A 22,742-nucleotide genomic window follows, 5' to 3' on the forward strand; every position below is an offset into this window, starting at 1 on the left:
GGATGTCAGTGTTGTAGAATATGGAGGTGTTGCACTACCGCAAATGAAGCTGCATATTCCAGAGACTCCAGGCGTTGTGACTGGGCCATGAGTTTACAAGGCGGTGGTTATGGGATGTGGGTCTGGCTGCTTGAGCTTCTGGAAGTATGGGGTTGGGGGGTAGTTTCCTGCCCCCACTACAAGAAGACCTCAGAGTTCTCAGCCTGATGACCCAGATACCTGGGATTTTTGACAGTTTGGCGTCTCTACAGTGCTTATTTGGGAGGCAGTGGAATTGGGCCATTGGCATGGCAGCATATGTGGGTGTATGTGTGTGTGGCTCCTGGGGCTTTGGCGGGCAGGGTGACCTGCCCACCTCCCCAGAGATTGCAGCTGGGAGAATAATGTGTCCGTGAAGTTTTGCCGCTTGCTTAGTGTCTTCCGAGATTTAATTTTGAGTGTGGAATATACTACACCATGGATGGAACTGGAAGATACGCTAAATGACGTAAGCCATAAGAGGAAGAAGGACAAACACAGGGTGATATCACTTATATGTGATGTTTAGAGTAATTAGATGAAGAAATGCAATGGTTTAAGGCGGGGGGGATGCCTTGATGACTCTTGAATCCAGAGTATAGAGAAGAAAAGGAAAGAAACAGAGTGAAGGGGAATGAGAGAAGAGGTAGATGAGAAGCAGTGGGGTGGAGTCAAAAGGATTCCGGTACCTGGGCTGTGATAAGGAATGGTAGAGCTAAATATCCAAACCACAGAGTCAACAACACTGAAATTGTAAGACCCAGACTTTAATAACCAAATTTAAAATATGCTTATCAAGATTCCAGGCTGGGGGTGGGAAGGGGGTGGGTAGGAGAGGGAATCTGGGAACACTGGTGGAGGCAAGTTGACACTGGGTGGGATTTTTTTTTTTTTTTTTTTGGCTTTTTGGCTTATTGGGTCACACAGTGACCCAATAGCGATGCACAGGGGCTACTTCTGGCTCATGCACTCAGGAATTAACTCCTGGCAGTGCTCAGGGGACCATATGGGATGCTGGGAATCGAACCAGGGTGGGCCGTGTGCAAGGCAACCGCCCTACCCGCTGTGTTATCTTTCCAGCCCCTGGGTGGGATTGTTGATTGAACATTGTATGTAAAAAGCCCAGCTATGAATAACTTTGTAATTCACGGTACTTTGTCACTGTCACTGTCATCCCATTGCTCATTGATTTGCTCAAGCAGGCGCCAGTAACGCCTCCATTGTGAGATTTGTTGTTACTGTTTTTGGCATATCGAATACGGCATGGGGAACTTGCCAGGCTCTGCCATGCGGGCTGGATCATCTTGGTAGCTTGCTGGGCTCTCCGAGAGGGAAGGAGGAATCGAACCTGGTCGGCCACGTGCAAGGCAAATGCCCTACCTGCTGTGCTATCGCTCCAGTCCAACAGTACTTTAATAAAATAATATTCTGGGGAAAATAAACATTTGTGAGTATAAAACTGGGCGTAGTACACACACACAAATCTCATAACCGAGCAGTTTGCTGCAGAGATGCCTCCGGTCTCTGCAATAGGCCACTTTCACTGGGCCACTCCAGATGGGAGCAGGGACTGTCCCTCCACCTGCCCCCTCGGAATCCCGGCGGCCACCATCTTCTAGAACCCAACAAAAAGTCCAGGTATGCAGGGGCAGAAGTGGCAAACGCCAGGCCTCACAGGACAGGGGAGGAGCCTGCCCTTCTCCTTCTCGCTGGAACACTATGTTGACGTCCACAAACTGTCCCCGGCTACTTACTAAGCTCCTACACGGCCATGGTCCAGACACACACACACACACACACACACACACACACACACACACACACACACACACACACACACACACACACACGAATCTTGGATTCCTAGAGTGCGTGACCATATGACATTTTATGCTATCCATAACAAATTGTCTGACATTGCCTTTTCGGCAGGTTTGACTGGTGGTGGGACTGGTGTTGAAATATTGAATGTAATCGTAGAGAGATTACATTTGTAGAGAGAGAGTATGGTGGAAATTCTCTGCCACACAGGCAGTGGAAGGGTTGGAATGGGAGGCATACTGGGGATTTTGGTGGTGGAAAATGTGCACTGGTGAAGAGTGATTGGTCATTGCATGACCAAAACTCAAACATGAAAGCTTTGTAATTGTACCTCACAGTGAATCAATAAAAAAGGAAAAAAAAAAAAAAGAAAAACCTGGGCCTAAAGTTGAGCTTACACAGCGGTGTTTTGGAATCAAACCTGTTTCTTTCCTTTATTTTGATTTTGGGCCACGCCTCGCAATGCTCAGGGGTTACTCCTAGCTCTATTCAGTAATTTCTCCTGGTGGGCTGTGGGGGACCATATGGGAAGCCAAGGATTGGCTCGCCACTTGTAAGGCAAATACCTATCTTCTGTACTATTATTCTGGCCTCTCAAAGTTGTTTCTTATTTTTGGGTTTTCAGGCCACACCTAGTGGTGCTCAGGGGCTCTTCCTGACTTGGCTCAAGGGTCACCTAGCAGAACTCAAATGAGATACTGGGAATTGAACTGGGGTTAGCTGCCTGCAAGGCATAGTGTGCTGTACTGTCTCTCTAGCCCTCTTCATTGCTGTTTTATGGAAATGTTGATTTGGGGGAAAATGCAAATCTCTTATTTATTTTTATTTTTTAGGCTCAGATCACCATGAAAGTAATCCAAGGATTATATAGTGGGGTCACCACTGTGGAACTAGATACTTTGGCTGCCGAGACAGCTGCGACCTTGACCACCAAGCACCCTGACTATGCTATCCTGGCCGCAAGGATTGCAGTCTCTAACTTGCACAAGGAAACAAAGAAAGTATTCAGTGGTGAGTTTAGAAGAAAAAATTGGAAGCAGTTGTGTATTTTCAACAAATTGATAACGGAACTAGAATGTAACCTTGAATGTCAGCAAAACAAGTTACACCTGTAGCAAAACAATATGTGTGATTAATGTTAGAAAAGGGACTGAACTTCTTTTCCAGGCTGCTTGCTGACGTGCATAAACTACTGAGTCAGTGAATGGGTTTTTTGGGTTGTTTTTTTTTTTTGCCCCTGCCCCATGGGGCCTTAAATATGATAACCCTTTTCATTGGATTTTAAAGAATTAGTTCTTCCCAAATTCACCTATAGATTCAAATTCATCCTGGACCTGGAGACAGCTCAGTGACAGAAGCATCTGCCTTTCAGATTCCACTACAGATATGTACTGGTTGTAGTCCTGGCATCACAACCAAGTGCACACTCTGGTACACTGCAACCTGGATGGACACCACAGCTTAACTATATAACTCCAGTGACCACCACAGCTAAAGAGTGTGCAAGCACCTAGGCCAGGCATATGATCCCTAGCCAACATGTATGTCAACAGCATAATAATAAGTGCATGGACCCTGTAACCAGGGGTGTGCGACCTTGAGTAATCACATCTTGGTCAACAAAAAATGGAATGGGAATTTAAAAAAAAAATAGATTCAATTCTAATCAGAGCCTCAGTATTAGGTGTGTGTAACTTTAATCCATAAGTGCATAGGTCCAGATATGCCATGGTCTCTTGAAGAAAAGCAAGGTAGAAGACTTACTAAATGTGCATTTACAGGACTGAAATGTTTAGGTTGATACATTTCAGATTTTAAGCTGAGTTTTTGTTCTGCTAGGTTAAAAATAATTAAGTTATTTCTCGTTAGAAGTTTTCTGAGCCAATAATTCTCGGTGGGGTTGAGTATCAGAATCACCTGTTAATCTTTTCCAAGATACTGTAACTCTGGAAGATTGTTTCCTTAAGTGCGGCATATTTATTGAACATAAGTGTGTTTATTAAATACCCTTAAGCATTGATAAGGGATAGGGTGAAGGAAAAGAGTTTGAGAACCATTTAAAGATTACCTAATACTGAATAGATTGTTGTGTTTATTTATTTAAGATGTGATGGAAGACCTGTACAACTACATAAATCCACATAATGGCAAGCACTCGCCTATGGTGGCCAAATCAACATTGGATATTGTTTTAGCAAATAAAGATGTATGTATAAAGCTTTTCCTGGTAAAGTACTTGTGTATGTGTATACATGCCTGGAGTGGTTGTATATTACTTTTGCTGCTACCTTGTCTTTCACTTAGAGATATTTGTATACCAAGCACTTAAGAATTTACCCTATTTTGGCTGGAGACATGGTACAAGGGGTAGGGTGTTTGCCTTACATGTGGGACCCAGGTTTTCGATCCCCTGCATCCCATATGGTAATGGTCTCTCAAACACTACCAGAAATAATTCTAAGTGCAGAGTTGATTATAACCTCTGAGCATCACTGGGTGTGGCTCAACCGGAAAAAAAAAACACTTTTTTTTTTAGCAGCTATATATTTCTTAGTACATATATGAAAGAATTCCTCTAATAATGCTTCCTTATTTTCCATTTTTGCTCCAATCACTGTTCTGTGGTATATGTTTTGCTCATAGATGAGCATATTGGCAAGATAAATCATTTAAGTGAAATTGCTGGGCCGAAGAATAAGTATATTAAGACTTATAGTAGACTGTGGTAAACTGAGTCTTTTAAAGAAGCTCAGGTAAAATTTTAGAAAACTTGCTCAGGAAGTTTCAGAGTATTCACTTACTTGTGCCTCTTTTTTTTTTTTTTTTGGAGGTCGGCAACACCCAACAGTGCTCAGGGCTTGCTCCTGGAATGGCTTAGGGGACCATATGGGGTGTCAGGAATAGAACCCAGCCACATGCATGGCAAGCGCTCTACCTACTGTATTATCTCTTTAGCTTCTCCAGAGGACAGAAGGGGAAAGATGTCTAGATTCATTCAGCTCTTTTGCTGCAGATAGGATTTACTTACAATGAATATCTGGAAAGAGTAAAAAGCAATTTTAACTTTAAAGTTCTCCATTACTACAAGGAAAACCTCAAGCTAGGTCTCAATACTACCTTTGGCAGTAAAGACACTCTTAAAAACTTAAGGGTTTTTTTATTTTTATTTTTTTTATTCAGATTTTTCTAGTCCTTACATGTGGATTATTATTGAGAGCACCAGAGAAACTGGCTGTTTTTCTTACTGAAATGGCCATTTGTACATAATTGTTTTAATTTTTTTCCAAGTGGCTTTAACTATCAAAAACCATACTAGGGGCCAGTGATGTGATTACGTGGTAGAGTGTCTTATATGCATGAGATCCTGAGTTCATTCCCCAGCACTCCAAAACAAACCACAGAACTCCAACAATTGCTAATTCAGTTATAAAATCTTATTATCATAATGGTAGTTTGTTTAAAATTTGTCAAAAGACTGGATTTTTGTATAGGAGTTAAGGCACATGTGTTCGTTGCAGCCAACTCACGTTTGATCCCAAGACTATATATGGTTTCTAAGCGCTACCAGGAATCATTCCTGTAGACATAACTGGTAGTATTACCTGAGAACTGTTGGTGTAGCCTAAAAACTGAAAGAAAAAAGTGAGACTGGATATACCTTAGAATTAGTGTAAATCCTAGTATCTGACAATGGTTTTTTTTTTTCTTCTTCTTTTTGGGTCACACCTGGCGATGCACAGGAGTCGTTCATGGCTCTGCACTCAGGAATTATCTCTGGCGGTGGTCAGGGGACCATATGGGATGCTGGGAATAGAACCCGGGTCAGCTCTGTGCGAGGCAAACGCCCTACCCGCTGTGCTATCGCTCCAGCCCCTGACAATGTTTATGATATATATTATGTACAACTTAAAATGGGTTAATTTTTTTTTCTTTTTGGGTCACACCCAGTGATGCTCAGGGGTTACTCCTGGCTCTGCACTCAGGAATTAATTCTGGAGGTGCTCGGGGGACCTTATGGGATGCTGGGAATAGAACCTGGGTCTGCTCCGTGCAAGACAAACGCCCTACCCGCTGTGCTATTACTCCAGCCCCAAAATGGGTTAATTTTTAAATGAAAGCATTAGATATGTGATATACTTTTCGACTCTTAGTTAATCTAAAAAAATTTAAGGATATTCATGTTATTTTCATCAACTATAAACATAATAAGGAAACTTTGGAAAACTATGTTTTTACTTAAATGTAACAAACTGGAGTGATAGCACAGCGGGTATGGTGTTTGCTTTGCATGCAGCTGACCTGCATTCGATTCCTCTGTCCCTCTCAGAGAGCCCGGCAAGCTACCGAGAGTATCCCTCCTGATACTGCAGAGCCTGGCAAGCTCCCTGTGGCGTCTTGGATATGCCCAAAACGGTAACAACATGTCTCACAATGGAGACGTTACTGGTGCCTGCTCTAGCATATTGATGGTTTTTTTTTTTTTTTTTTTTTTTTTTGGTTTTTGGGTCACACCGGGCGATGCACAGGGGTTACTCCTGGCTCTGCACTCAGGAGTCACCCCTGGCGGTGACTAGCATATTGATGAACAAAGGGGCGACAGTGCTACAGTGCTACTTAAATGTAACATCTTCATGTACTAGTCTCTTTAAAGCCATGTTTCTAATTAGGATTCTTTATCTTACATGTTAGATATGGATTTCTCTGAACAATAATATTGATGATAATTTGAGTCAGTGCTGAAAGGTATAGTTTATGAAAATAAATCTAGTCATCTTCATCACATGTTCTTTTTCTTTTTCACCTCCATCAGCGCCTGAATTCTGCCATAATCTATGACCGAGATTTTTCTTACAATTACTTTGGCTTTAAAGTAAGTAATAGGGTTCAAGTAAATGGGAATTTCTTCTAAAATCGAGAAACACAGGGTTTAAAGGAGAGAGAGAGGAGAGAGGGGGGAGAAGAGAGAGAGAGGGAGAGAGAGAAGAGGGGAGGGAGGGGTGGGGCACCTGCCATAGAGGCAGTCAGGCGGTAGGGGCGAGGGGTGATGGAGGGATGGTGATGGTGCACTGGTGCTGGGAAATGTCACTGGTGGAGGGGTGGGTGTTGGAACACTGTATGACTGAAGTTCAATCATGAGCAGCTTTATAATGGTGTCTCACAATGATTCAATTAAAAAGTTAAAAAATATGGAGTTTGTCTGTTATTTATAATTATGTTAATTATAGAGGGAATAAAAAGGGATTTGGAATGAATCTGGAGTGGGGTTAGGGTGATGGTGGTTGTTTGAATTAAGGAAAGATAGCTTATCCATCTGTAATTTTAAGAATCTCCCAGTATATCTTCAGGGTAATCTGAGGAGTTATGAAGCAGATTAGTATTTTTTCTCGGAGTTACTTCACACTCTGTTGTCTATGGAACAATTTTATTAAATCCCTGTTGTGTGCCAAGTGCTTTTCCAGATAATTTTAGGTATTACACAGTATGTATTGAGAACATAAATGATGTGAGACCATGTGAGTCTAGATCTGTTTCTTATTAGAAAGTTTCTTAATCTCACTGTGCTTCAGTTTCTTCACTTTAGAATAGGGATGATAATAACACAGTTTTAGCAACATTCTGTTGAAGATTAAATGAGTATGTTGCTTAGAATAGTGCCAACACATGTTATAAGCACTATATTACTGCTAACTAATGGTGATGATGGTGTTAAATACTTTTATTTTTAGTGTTATTTTTGGAAATTTTTATGCAATTTTTCCCAAAACGCTTCTGATTGTATTTTAAGTTAAAGCTAGTTAAGAATAAATATGCTGGTCTTTTTTATTTAAAACTATGTTAAAAATTAGAAAACTTAAATAGATTGCTATGTTGTTTTATTAATATTAAATGTTCATTGTGTCTTTAAAATTGTGTTCTGGAAGTTTTTAATTAGTTTTCTTTTCTTTTTAGACACTAGAGAGGTCCTATTTGTTGAAGATCAATGGAAAAGGTGAAGAAACCTATTTGTGTTACATTTTCAATTCATTATATTGAATGTAGAGCTTTGAGCTATTAGCTTTAACATTTCTGTTTTTACTCTGATGTGTTTTAGGAAGCAGGAGAGCCCTCGTAAGTCATGCTCTGGGGACCCAGGGTCTAACTCCTTGTTACTATTGTTTTATTACCTTGTTACTACCTGTGTGAGCTCTTCAATGCAGTGGCCCAAGAATGTGATTCTGCTTGGGCTCTGAAATACTTGGTGTCATCATTTGGCCTGTTCAGGGCCCTCTAAGCCCACATTGTGTTTTGGGGGGGGGCCATTGGTGCTGGGAATCAAAACGGGACCACTTTACTGTAATCTCCCCAGCTGCCAAGTAACTTTTTAAACAAATTTATTTTACTGTTTACATTATTTAAATGAACTCAAATTAACTGTAATTTGAACAATTTAAACAATTATATTTTGATGAATCGTTAATGCATAAAAATTATAAATGAATTATATAATGAATAGCGGTTATGCTTATTGATGGGAATATTTTATTTTGATGCCAGAGACTGAACCCGGGGATCATGCATGTAAGGCATGTATTTAACCTCTGAGCTAGATCCCTGGCTTTTGATAGAAAGCATTATAAATTGTCTTCTGATGTTCATGTTATTGACTCAAGTACACGTCCTAGATTATTTTTTCTGACATATCCCCTCATGTGAAAATCCTTCTGTTTCTAGTGGCTGAAAGACCACAACATATGTTGATGAGGGTATCTGTGGGAATTCACAAAGAAGATATTGATGCTGCCATTGAAACATACAACCTTCTTTCTGAGAAGTGGTTTACACATGCCTCTCCGACTCTCTTCAATGCTGGTACCAACCGCCCACAACTTTCTAGGTATGTGTCATCTGTAGTGCTTTTTAATATTCTGAAATGGTTTTAGGAAGGGAAATTGACTTCAACCTGAGGAAACTAGGCAGTTCATCACATAAAAATTAATTTGGAGGGTCTCAGGAGAAGGTTTAAAGGGTTGGAGAGCATACTTTGCATGAAGGAGGCTGGGGTTTGATTCTGAGCACTGCCGGTGTCACCCAGAAAACAAAACAAAAGTTAGTTAATAAATCTCTTAGTCCTACACTGATTAAAGAAGAATTAATCTTTTGAAAGATATCTTATTACAAAGTTTTAAGTGAGTTAGAGGAAAGTAGAAATACTGATAGTGCTATCCTGAGATTATAGTGATGGTTGCATATTCTGCATACACTGAAAATTCGTAATTGTATACTTTAAATGAGGAATTGTTATAGAAATCAGTTATTTTTTTTTTCCCTTCCCACCCTGCCCAGGCACTTCTGAATTATTTCAAAATAAAGTTTTTTTTATTCTCTTTTGGCTTTTGAGCCACATTCTTTTGCACACAGGGGCTACTCCTGGCATTGTTCTTGGGGGTTGATCCTGTTGCTGCTTGAGTCCATGAAGTGTTGGGGGTTGAATCTGAGCCTCCTATAAAGCTGGTGCTCCAACCCTGTGAGCTGTCTTTCTGGTCCAATGAAGTGGGGTGTGTGTGGTGAGGGAGGGGTTTCTGAGTGCTCCGGAAGTCCAGGCATCCCACTACAATTCTTGGCCAACTAGACCAGTGGTTTATGGAAAGGACCTGAGACTGCTATACTACTAGGGTCCTGTGGTGCCAGAAATGCCGTACCACCCCAGTGGTGCTAGTGGCCTCCATGACTGCACCCAGCAATGCTGGGGACCATGTGGACCAGAGATTAAACCCAGACTGGGAACATGCTAGTCATGTACCCCAACTGCTTTACTACCTTCTAGCCCTAATAAAATTTTTACAGAAGTAGGTAATGTGGGACCCAGAGGGATGACTTAAAGAAAATAAGCATATGCTCTGCAGGCAGGAACCCTGGGTTTGATTCTTAGCACTACATATTTCTCAGGGGACTACAGTAGCAAATCTTTAAGTACCATAACTCAGTAGTACCAAAACATCAGTGGGTGTGACCCAAAAGCCAAAATTAAGTAAAAATTGAAAGAAGATAATGAGAACTAATTAGAGTAGTAGTAGTTGGTGAAAGAAATTATAGTTGTTTGGATTAGGGAGATAAGCGATTGAGATAATTAGGAGGTAAAATGGGAGAATTTGGTGGTAGTTTGGATATGGTTAAGGATGATTCCCAAATTTTGGGGAAGAGTAACAGTATTAGAGGTGATGCCTTGTTCTAAGAAAGGGTGCACTATTCCAGTCCTCTGCTGTTAAGAACAAGGTAGATATAGCAAGTTGGCTTATATCAGGAGTTCATAGGTATGCTATCATCAAAAAGTATATTGGGTTATTCATTGCCCTAATATTTTGTGTCATTTAGTACTCTTAATAACTTTGGCAAAATAGATATAAAATGACAAATTTGGTAAAATATATCCACTAAAAACTTAGATATAATACCTCTTCTTTTTTTTTTTCTTTTTTGAGTCACACCTGGCGATGCACAGGGGTTACTCCTGGCTCTGCACTCAGGAATTACTCCTGGCGGTGCTCAGGGGACCATATGGGATGCTGGGAATCGAACCCAGGTCTGCTGCGTGCAAGGCAAACGCCCTACCTGCTGTGCTATTGCTCCAGCCCCCACCTCTTCTTTTTTTAGGTGGGGTTTGCATTAGGCATTGCTCAGAGACTACTCAGATCAGTGTTTGGGGCCCACATTGTGCTGGGGACCAAACTTGCGCCTCCAGCATACAGAGCAGGCATTCCGTTTCTTTCAGCTATCTGTAGCTCCCAACACGTCAGCTTCAATATTGTAGTAGAAGCCTGAGCCAGCAATGTAAGATAAGGAATAAAAAGTTTGGAAATGAGGGAACAAAATTAAGATTCACAGATGTTATAAAGTTAGAAGAGGCAAAGAACACCATTCTTCTCTAGAAGAAAGGTGTTCTTGATTTTTGTCTAGTGAAATTGATAGTGAATTTCTAACCCCCAGAACTCTGATACTTTTTTTTTTTTTTTTTTTTTTTGCTTTTTGGGTCATACCTGGCAATGCACAGGGGGTTACTCCTGGCTCTACACTCAGGAATTACCCCTGGCGGTGCTCAGGGGACCCTATGGGATGCTGGGAGTAGAACCCGGGTCCGCTGTGTGCAAAGCAAAACGCCCTACCCGCTGTGCTATCGCTCCAGCCCCATAATTTTCTTTTTTTTTTTTAAATTTTATTTTATTGAATCACCATGTGGAAAATTACAGTGCTTTCAGGCTTAAGTCTTAGTCATACAGTGGTGAAACAACCATCCCTTCACCAGTGCCCATATCCCACCACTGAAGACAAAAAGAAAAAAAAAATCCACAGTACACCTCCCATCCGCCCACCCCCGCAATCCCCCCCCCGCCTTGTAACTGATAAATTTCACTTTACTTTCTACTTACTTTGGTTACATTCAATATTTCAACACAAACCTCACCATTATTATTAGGAGCACCCCACTAGAGTCAGACCTATTGTGAAGAGAAATGAGGTTGCCCGGTTTTGTATTTCTGTACTTTAACAACTAAGTCCAGGGAGATTTCTTCCGGATATTCGATCGTTGCAAGCTTGTAAACTCCATCTGTGGTCGTCATAATATGGCGGTCCCCACGCCCTTCATCCCCAGGAAGGGACAGGCGAGAGAGAGAAATACTTTTCCCCTCCTGGGCGGGCATGGGGTCGCGGCTTAGTTCTCTGGCTGGAGACAATCTGCAAGTAGCTGCCCATGTTGAAGTTGGTTCAGCTGGGTCTGGATTCACGCTCGTGCAGCTGCAGAGGAGCCGCACGCGTGTGCGGCCCCCGGGGTCACATCTCGGAACATAATTTTCTTTTTTAAGATGAGTTAGTATGGCTGGAGTGATAGTACAATGGGTAAGGCATTTGCATTGGACACAGCCAACCTGGGTTCGATGCCCGAAATTCCATATAGTCCTCCAGCACTGCCAGGAGTAATTCCTGAGTGCAGAGCTAGATCTGGGTGTGACCCTGAAACAAAACACACAGTGCTTACTTGGTGAAAGCAGACACAGGAAATCAATATAAATAACAAGCATTTACAAGAAGAATCGAGATTTCAAGACTATACTAAAGTTTTTATTTATTTATTTATTTATTTATTTATTTTTGCTTTTTTTTTTGGTCACACCCGGCGATGCACAGGGGTCACTCCTGGCTCATGCACTCAGGAATCACCCCCGGCGGTGCTCAGGGGACCATATGGGATGCTGGGATTCGAACCCGGGTCGGCCTCGTGCAAGGCAAACGCCCTACCCGCTGTGCTATCACTCTAGCCCCAGTTTTTATTTTTTTATCTTTAAAAATATTTTATTTGGTTGAGCACTGAAAATGAGTTGTTAACATGACTCTTAATTCTTGAGTGTACATCTCAATAGGAGAATATATATGACCTCAGAGGTTGTTTCTTAAAGTAGATAGAAGCAAACAGCTAAAGAGAAATTAATTATATTAAAATTTACTTCTGTGAACAAAGCAAAGTAAAATAAAGTTTCAGCACAGCGGGGCTGGAGAGATAGTACAGATGATTGGGCACTTACTAGCAAATGCCCTAGCCTTGTGCTATCACTCCAGCCCCTCTTCTGTCTTTTTAAATGTCTCAATGTTTAGTAGAAAATGATAGAACCCGTTTGAGTGCTTGAATATTCAAGATAATAAAGGAATCATCAGTAGACTTTCTGAAGCAGGGATCTGGATGAAAGCATAGAGAGAGGTTGTCTTCAGAAGATTAAAATGAAGCTAATTTTTGGTGGACCCATAATAGAATCGAGGTGTCTCGTGGATAAATATACCGTTGAATAGATGTTTCTTTTCTCATAAATGCTTAATTTTTCTTGGCTTACTAGTAGGTAAAAACCTCATGTATATTTTAGGAATTTGGATGAGAAAAGGTGATCATGTTGTTTTTGCAGTCTGGTGCATATATAAGTTAATATCCATACTTACCTATAATAGTGATTTTTAACCTTTTTACATCTGTGAACTTGCGTTACACGGACAAGTGGATGAAAATTACTGCTTTATGAGACTTTTTTTTTTGTCTTAGTTACCATCTAGTTTAAGCAGCAGGGTAATTTAAAATAATCATATGTTGGTATGTTTTACTGTCATAAACAATGAAAGTTTTTCTTATAAAACTATCTGTGGATTTTGTAAAGCTCAGATCTTAGTTTTTAGTTTGTTTGGAGGCATATCCAATGCTGGGGACAACTAACAGGTTAGTGATCAGGGGTTGCTCTCTGGGTGTTGGGGGGACCATGCAATGCTGGGGATGGAACTAAAGGTTCCATGTGCTTTTAAACTACTTCCCTTGCTCCAAAAATCAAATGTTTTATTTTTCTAACTTAATATCTTTGGATTGTGTGGTCATTTTTTGTAAATGCTTTATTAGACATCGTTGCTCAATTTTAACTTTTCCCCTCATAGCTGTTTCCTTCTCAGTATGAAAGATGATAGCATTGAAGGCATTTATGACACTTTAAAACAATGTGCACTGATTTCCAAGTCTGCTGGAGGAATTGGTGTTGCTGTGAGTTGTATTCGAGCTACTGGCAGCTACATTGCTGGGGTAAGCTTTTATGTGACTTAAAAAAGTGTGAAAAAAGTGTGTAGACTAGAAAGATAAATAAATGGAACACCATTAAACTAAGAAGCTTCTGCGCCTCAAGGGAGACAAGGATCAGAATAAAAAGATTACCCAGAGACTAGGAGAAAATATTTGCCCACTACTGATAAAGGGTTATATCCAAGATATGTAAAGAGTTGGTGGTAGAACGTTACAAGAAAAAAATACAAGAACCATACAAAACCATAGACCTTCACAAGGAAAAAAACTTAATACGAGTCTCAAAAAATGGGGTGAAGAGATGAAAAGAAATTCCTTCAAAGAAGGCAAATGGCCAAAAAGCGTACAAAGAAAAAAAAAAGAACTTTTCTCACTAATCATCAGAGAAATGAAAATCAAAACAATGAGATACACACCAGAAGACTGGCACCTGTCAATAAGAACAAAACCAGCCAATGTTTGTGATGCAGGGGATAAGGGAACCCTCACCCACTGCTGGTGGGAATGTTGACTGATCTGCTTTTTGGAAAACAATGTTAACACTCCTCAGAAAACTAGGAATTGGTCTTCCGTATGACTCAGCAATTCTACTTCTTGGAATATGCCCCACGGACCCAAAAACACTTCAGAAAAGATATCTGCACTCCTGTGTTTATTGCAGCATTTTTCACAGTAGCCAAAATCCATATAACAACTCATGTGAAAATATGTGATTGGGTAAAGAAACCGTGGTACATAGACACAATGGAAATTGTACATATACACAGTGGAGGATATTGGTACATGTAGTACTAACCTGTAAGAAAAGATGATATTCTGCAGTTTGCTGCTCTGTCGATGGATCTGGAGTTTACACTGAATGAAATTAATCAGAGGGAGAGGGATAGACGCAGAATGATCGTTTTCATAGATGGATGTAAAGAAACATGCTAGGGGACTAACAAATGCCACCAATAACCAAAGCTGAGAACTTGAGAACTGGTCTCATGGAGCTTACCATGGGTGGAGGTTGGTGAGGTTAGCGGGGGAGGTGTTAAGGGTTTGAATAGGACAGGATGGGAACACTGAAATAAGGGTAATGGGAAATGGCACTCTGGAGCAGCAGGAGGTAGTGCTGGAAGGTAGTAAAGTTATGTATGAGACCTTATCAGTGACAGTGATAAGGTCTCATACATAAGAACTACAGTGCCTAGAAAAATAGTGCCTGTCAGAGGCAAGATGGATATTGGAACATTGTATGCCTGAAAGTCAGTCATGAGTAACTTCGTAAATTGTGCCTCAATAACTAATACCCAAGAATAGTAGAAATAAGTACCAGGAGGTTGGCTCCATGGCTTGGAAGCTGCCCTCACATGCTGGGGAAAAGGCAGCTCAGATTGAGAAGGGAACACCAAGTAAAATGTGGTTGGAGACCACGTGCGTGCTGAAAGTAGACTAGAGACTGAACACAATGGCCACTCAATACCCCTATTGCACACCACAACACCCAATTGGAGAAAGAGAACAAAAGGGAATACCCTGCCACAGAGGCAGGGTGGGGTGGGGGGAGATGGGATTGGGGGGTGGGAGAGATACTGGGTTTATTGGTGGTGGAGAATGGGCACTGGTGGAGGGATGGGTTCTCGAACATTGTATGAGGGAAACAGACACGAAAATGTGTAAATCTGTAACTGTACCCTCACGGTGATTCACTAATTAAAAAAATAAATAAATAAAAAAAATTGTGCCTCAATAAAAAATTTTTAAAATGTGAGGGTAAAAGGATTCAAGCCATAGTAAACAAAAGGTTGAGCAGTACTGGGCTTGGAAGGTCTGGATTTCTGTTAATTATTGGCTGTATGACTTGGAATGAGTCATTGTGCAACTGGATTTATTTTTATGCCTTTTCCGGGATTCAAATCTCTGATCTGGGTTTTTGGGATCCTTTTTTTCATTTGCTTTGGTTTGGGAGTCACACCCAGCAATGCTCAGGGGTGGCTCCTGGCTCTGTACTCATTACTTGGGGTACTTAGGGGACCATATGGATTATGGGGATTGAACCCTGATTGGCAACTGTAAGGCAAGCTCTGTACGCCTGTACGCTCTCCAGCCCCTCTGGGATCCTTTTTAACTTTGATTGTTGGAATTCTTATTTATTTTAGAAATAACAGTAACAACTATCATTTTTATTACCGTATATTAAGTTTGTTATAAAAGTTTTGCATGATATAGTTAATTTTTACTCTAGCCTCTGAGATACTTTTTTTAATAGACTTGTGGTAGAAGCTTTTATAAGCCTTATACTTTGTCAGTATGGCATATTGTTCATTTTACAAATGTGAAAGTGGGTTTATAAAATTAAATTACAGATCAGATATGTAAATTATACTTACATATCACTTAATATGTGATAGTGACAGAATTTAAGCTTTTATCATTGGTACTTTATGTATGGTATCAATTCTGTCCCTTTTCTGGTTCACTGTTTATCAGGAGCCAAGATAATGATTTTGGTTAAGAATTGAATTTGGATTCTATCTGCACTTTTTTTCTAGTAGTATGACCTAGCACATGCTATTTTATATTTCTGAGTTTGTTTTCTTATCTGTAATGTGAAAAAGAAAAATTAACCCTTAGAACAAAGTTAGAAGGGTTGGAGAGAGTACACTGAATGGGTAAGGTATTTGACTTGCATGAAGCTGGCCAGGTTTAATCCCCAGCACCCTAAAAGTCCCCTAAACCCAATAGGAGTAATTCCTGAGTACACACACAAAGAGAGTACTGAAGGAAATTATTCCATTATGTGGTGATTCAAGATGACATGATATTGTAACACACAATACTAGGGTAAGCCATAGCTTTTTTTCCTAAACTCAGAAGCCTTGCTTTGAGATTAAAATGGCAATTTAAGATATTTCATGAGGTATCATCTAGTTTTAGGAGTCTGTTTATTTTCTTCTAGGACCCATTATTGTTGAGGACCCATTGTTGTTTAGCCTCCCCTGTCACCTAATGTATCTGTTGCACCTCATTCTTATTGGAAGCCGCCTTGAATTCTTTTGGGGAGAAAGAGATAGTGTTATTTTTCTCTACCCATAGCCTATTTTTATATAATGACTTTTTGAAAGCCTGAGCTTTAATTTTAGCTACCCTCATTGTGGATCCTTTTGGCTTATGTCTCATTGTAAATTAAAGATACCAGGAAATGTGCGTGGTTTCTTGAAGTGGTCCATAAGCACGCCCTGGGGCTTCACTCTCATTCACTGCCCTGGAGAAGACCAAAGAGGCCTGCCTAACATTGAGAAGATGCACAGCGGAACCTGGCTTCACCCAAAGGTCAAAAGGTAGCTTGGTCTCCCAAAGTGGGCAGTCATTAATGCATCCACAGGATAATCTTCATCCCTCAGTAGGGCCTCCCCAGAGACTTCGCTGGCAGTGGTGGGGACGCTGAGAGTGAAGTGGAATAGACTCTAAACCATCTTACGAGAAGAATTAGAGGGGGTACTTTAAGACAAGATAAATACACAAGCAGACCAAAATCCTACAGAAAGATAGCACAAAATGCCATGACAATAATCTCTCAATGTCAGTAGGCTAAATGCTGCAAGTAAGAGACACAGAGTGGAGGGAAAGATTAGAACCCAACATTCTGCTATCTTCGAGAAACACATTTTGAAAGTCAGAGCAAACAAACTCAAAGTCAAAGGTTGGAAGACAATTCTTGAAGCAGACAACTCCTTCAAAAAGGTTCAGGCCTTATTGGTATCAGATGACAGACTTCAGGCTCAAAAGGTTGTAAGAGACAGCAAGTCATTTCTTAATGATCACAGGATATGTGCATCAGAAGAACTCAACACTCAAAGAGATATGCACGGAATGAGGGATAAGTAAAATACTTAAAATAGCTGGTAGTAGATGGACAGAAATATATTGGTAGTAACAGCAATAGTTGGAAGTTTCAGCACTGCTCTGTCATACCTCGATAGATCCATTAGCAATCGATAGATCAATAAAACTCAGTAAGGAAGTTCTTTGAAAGAAGAAATGGAAGAGAGGAGATTTGTATGTGTGTGTTTGTGTGTATGTGTATATATTTATGACTTTTCATCCCCCAGAAACTGAATATCCATTTTTCAGTGTACATGGGACATTCTCCGAGATAGATCGCATGTTATGACACAAAGTACACCACAAAGTCAGGAGGCTAGGAATCATACCAACTATTTTCTCATTCCATGATGCACTGAAATAAGAAGTTAATCATAAACAGAAATGGAGAAATAACAAACACCTGGAAATTAAACAGCTAGTTACTGAACAACCAGTGGTTCAAGGAGGAAATCAAAAGATTCCTGGAAATAGAGAATGATGACACAAGTTACCAGAACTTATAGGACACAGCAAAAGTGGTGGTAAGAGGAAAGTTCATAACTATGCAGGCATTCTTCAGAAAGGAGGAACCCACAAAAATAATGTGACTACACAAATTAAGAAACTAGAAAATGACCCAACAGGAGGAGTCTGAAGCAAGCAGGAGGATGGAAATTATAAAACTTAAAGCAGAGTAACCAGAGAGATGATACAGTGGGTAAAATCCTTGCTTTGCATGCTGCAGACCTGGGTTCGATCCCTGGCTTTCCATACAGCTCCCTGAGCACCACCAAGAGTGATTCTGAAGTGCAGAACCAGGAGTAACCCCTGAACATAGCGAAGTGTGGTCCCCCTACCTCCAAATAAAACCCTACAATATCCAAAAAGAATAATGAATTGGAATCCAAAAGAAAATGAAAATAATAACTAAAAGATGAACAAAACCAGGTGCTGAAAAAATACGCAGGACCTTTGAAAAAATAAGCAGGATCAGGGTGTGGGGGGAGAGAAAGAGAGTGTGTGTGTGTGTGCCCTTATTAACCAAATCAGAAATAAAAGGGGGGAGGTATCACAATAGATGGCACAGAAAGTCATCAGATTACTTTGAGAATTTTTATGCAACAAAATGAGAGAACCTAGTTGAAATGGATCCAGTCTTAAGTTTCTATAACTTCCCAAGGTTGAACCAAATGACATGGAACATTTGAACAGACCTATCACTTCTGAAGGAATCAAAACGGTAATCAGAAGTCTCTTCCCAAACAAAAGCTCAGCCCAGATAGATTTGCCAGTGAGTTCTTAGATATCTTTAAAGAGGACTTACTGCCAGTCCTCTTGAGGTTTTTTCAGGAAATTGAAGAAACAGATACTCCCAATCAGTGTCTACAAAGCAAATGTCACCCTAATACCAAAAGCAGAGATTCCACAAAAAAGTTACAGACCTGAATCCTTGATGAACACAGATGCAGAGATTCTCTACAAAATAATAGCAAATCGAATCCAACAACTCATCAGAAAATCATAGACCATGACCAAGTGGGATTCATTCCAGGTATGCAAGGATGGTTTAACATACCCAAGTTGGTCAGTCTTATCAAAATAATAAAAAAAAATTGATCATATTAATAGTTGCAGAGAAAGCATTTTGCAAGATCCAGTATACATTCATGATAAAAACCTCATGAATTGAAGGAACTTTCCTCAACATAGTCAAAGCCATTTAATACATGCCCACAGCAAATATAATCAATGGGGGATAAATTAAAAAGCTTTCTCTCTAAGATCAAGCACAAGACAAGGTTGCCCACTCTTGCCACTTCTATTCAATATAGTACTGGAAGTACTTGCAACAGCAATTAGGAAGGAAAAGAAATCAAGGGCATCGATCGGATAGGAAAGGAAGAAGTGAAGTTCTTACTATTTCTGTGACATGACACTGTATTCAGAAAGTCCTAGGCTCTACATAAAAGCCCTGAGGAACAATGAATGTGTAAAGTGGCAGACTACAAAATTAATATGCAAAAGTTCATGGCTTTCTTCTATGTAAATAATGAAAGATAAGGATGGTGATTTTTATTTAAAAAACAATTCTCTTCACAGCTGTGCATCAGAAAATCATGTACCTTTGATTTACAAGCTTAACTAAAGAGAAAACAACAAAACACAACTTCAGGAAAACAGCAGCAGAACACTACTTTTCAAAATAGGAGAGAACATGAGAAAATGAAAGCACAACCTCTGCTCATAGCTTGGGAGGATTAATATCAAAATGGCAATCCCCAAAACATTGTACAGATTCAATGCAGTCTCTACAAGAATACCCATGACATTCTTCAGAGAAATAGTTCGAACACTCTTGAAATTCAGATGGAACAATTAACCCCACCCCTGCCCACGAATAGCTAAAATCCTTGGTTGAAAAAAAAAAAAAGATAAGAGGCATCATTTTTCTCAACTACAAACTGTACTACAAAGTGGTAGTTATTAAAATGGCATGGTATTGAAGTAAAGACAGACCCTTAGGTCAGTGGAGTAGATTTAAATACTTTTGAGTTATACTCTTAGGTGTATGTTAAGTTAATCTTTGATAAAGGAGCAAAAAAGTAAGTTGCAGAGGATGGAAAGCCTCTTCAAGAAGTGGTGCTGAAAAAAATTTCAACTACATTTAAAAAAATGAACTCAGACCTGTTTCTAACACCATGCACAAAAGTCAAATTAAAATGGATTAATGACCTTGATATCAGATCATAGAGTAAAATGGAGGCTGAACTCTTCGTTACATTGGTGATAAAAGCATCTTAAAGGCTGAAACACCACTGACCAAGCAAATGAAAGCAAAGATAAATAAATGGGACCAAGCTTCTGCACCTCAAAGAAAGTGATGACCAGGATATAAAGTTAGCCCACACAGAATGAGAGACATTATCTACACACCGCTCATCTGGTAAGGGATTAATGTCCAAGATAAACAAGGCACTAATAGAACTTTACAAGAAAAAAACATCCAGCGACATCAAAAATGGGGAGAAGAAATGAACAGAAACTATCTCCAAAAAGAAATACAAATCATAAAAAGCACTTGACAAAATGCTCTGCATCGCTAATTATAATTACCCAGGAGATGCAAATCAAAACAATGAGATATCTCAAAGCAGAAGTAGAAATGCAGTATGCAAACAAAACTGGATTGAGAGGGAGTAATTTTGTTCACTGGTGGGCTAATTTGGTATTTTTCCTACAGTCTTCTATTTCTCCATCAATACCTTTATTCTTGGTCTCTCTTTCAGACTAATGGCAATTCCAATGGCCTTGTACCTATGCTGAGAGTATATAACAACACAGCTCGCTATGTGGATCAAGGTGGGAACAAGGTATGCAATTTTGAAAAGGTACCGGATCTTTAGATCTTTAGACAGACTTATATGATAGTTTGGTGTATTTTTCGCTTTTGCTCCCCACTCCATCTTTCAAAATCAGGTTTGCACTCAGGATATGGCACGACAGAAGAACACTTGCCTTGCATGTGTGAAGTATGTGTTTTCAATTCATAGCTCATGCTTCCCCTACCCCCCCAAAAAAAAGAAAAAAATCAATTTGATGAGGTATGAAATTGCACACACTTTTGGTGTGCAGTTTAATGGATTTTGACAGATTTATACACTTATATTATCACATCACTCAAGACAGAACATTTTTGTTACTCCCAAATTCTTACTCATCTTTGTATTAATCGCTTTCAGTCCTACCCATACTACTTTACACATGTTTCTAGGAATCTGTAGTTATTTTCTTTATGTGACAGTTTATTGATGAAAACTTGGGCTGGAGAGATGGCCCAGTGGGTTGCAGTGCATGCTTTACATGTGTGCTGAAACTCATTCATTTGCGTGTGTGTTGGCAGTGTATGACACTTATCCTGGCATTGCTTATAGTAGACCGTTAGCACCTCTGGGTATTGCCCCCTCCCCTCATTTTTCCTAAACTACGATTTATTATTTATTAGTATTTAAATTGAAAAGGGGGTTGTAGTATTATGTTCTGAGTTCTTGTTTTGGACCATATTCAGCATTATTCAGGGGTTACTCCTGTTTCTGCACTGAGAAATTGCTCCTGGCAGTGCCTGGGGGATCATATGGGATGCCAAGGATTGCCCCTAGGTTGGCTGCATGCACAGCAAGCACCTTACCCACTGTACTGTCTTTCCCACTCTGTTCTGGGTTTTTCTTTTCAAAAGCAAAGCTAGTTTGGGACCAGAGATAGTGTAGTGGGTAGGATACTTGCCTTGCATGAAGAGCCAACCCAGGTCCTAATAGTCTCTGGAACCTGATATTGCTCCCCGAGCCCTGCCAGGAGTGATCACTCAGTACAGAGCCAAGAACAACCCCTCAGCACCTCTGGGTATAGCTAAAAACCCAGAAGGCGGGGAGGGCGGTGGTGGGAAGCAAAACTAATTTATAGAGGGCAAAATAAAACTTGAGAGAATTGTTTACTTATATTGCTAGTTTACAATTTAGGCTTGCTAATCACCTAGTTTTCCATTCTTTTCCCCTAGTTTCCAGTCCCTCCCTCCCTCCCTCCCTTTCTTCCTCTCTTCCTCCCTCCCTCCCTCCCTTCCTTTCTTCCTCCCTTCCTCCTTCCCTCTCTCCATATTGGCTAAGGTACTTGCCATGCATGCAGTTGATTGATCTCTGGCACGAAATATGTCATCCCACACACTGTTAAGTGTAGGCCTCCTCCCCACTGCCAAAAAAAAATTCTGTGGAGAACTTTATAAGGCATATCAGCCTTTTTTTGGGTTTGTTTCTGTTTGGGGGCCATACTCAGTGATGCTCAGAGTTTACTCCTGGCTTTGCACTCAGGAATTACTCTTGGCCATGCTTGGGAGACCATATGGGATGCTGGGGATCAGTCCTTATAGGTCATATGGTATAAGGCAAGCACCCTACTTGCTGTACTATTTCTCCATCCCTGTATCAGTCTTCTGACCTTAAATGAATACATAATATATTACTGGTAAGGGTGGTTTTCTTTAGGCTTTATGTACACACATACACATATAAACATATACACACTACATATATACTGGGTAAAGTTATTCAGTCTTTTGTATTCCATATTTTTATAATGTCAATTGCTTTGTGTATTTCTTTTTTTTTTTTTTTTTTTGCTTTTTGGGTCACACCTGGCAATGCACAGGGGTCATTCCTGGCTCATGCACTCAGGAATTACCCCTGGCGGTGCTCAGGGGGACCATATGGGATGCTGGGATTCGAACCCGGGTCGGCCGCGTGCAAGGCAAACGCCCTACCCGCTGTGCTATCTCTCCAGCCCCGCTTTGTGTATTTCTTTGTAAGAAAGATATTGCTACTTTGTTTTTATAGTACTGTTGTTTATCTTATTTAATTATTTGGAGATCGAAAGAGATGATTAAAGAGGCTTTGGAAACCCTCTTTCCCCCCCCCCCCCCCATTCC

At 40.3% G+C, this 22,742-nt stretch overlaps 1 protein-coding gene across 2 annotated transcripts in view; it reads left to right on the plus strand.

The window, feature by feature from the left end:
* RRM1 (ribonucleotide reductase catalytic subunit M1) overlaps positions 1-22,742 on the plus strand; it is a 48,215-nt gene that overhangs the window by 5,129 nt on the left and 20,344 nt on the right. For both annotated transcript variants that reach the window (XM_004618221.3, XM_055142933.1), the window contains exons 3-9: positions 2,673-2,850; positions 3,945-4,045; positions 6,650-6,709; positions 7,789-7,828; positions 8,551-8,713; positions 13,282-13,423; positions 20,557-20,640. In XM_004618221.3, the coding sequence (XP_004618278.2) occupies positions 2,673-2,850; positions 3,945-4,045; positions 6,650-6,709; positions 7,789-7,828; positions 8,551-8,713; positions 13,282-13,423; positions 20,557-20,640 (768 nt within the window). The remainder of the gene's footprint in view (positions 1-2,672; positions 2,851-3,944; positions 4,046-6,649; positions 6,710-7,788; positions 7,829-8,550; positions 8,714-13,281; positions 13,424-20,556; positions 20,641-22,742) is intronic.

Source organism: Sorex araneus, chromosome 6 (genome assembly GCF_027595985.1).
Source record: "Sorex araneus isolate mSorAra2 chromosome 6, mSorAra2.pri, whole genome shotgun sequence".
Classification (NCBI taxonomy): domain Eukaryota; kingdom Metazoa; phylum Chordata; class Mammalia; order Eulipotyphla; family Soricidae; genus Sorex; species Sorex araneus.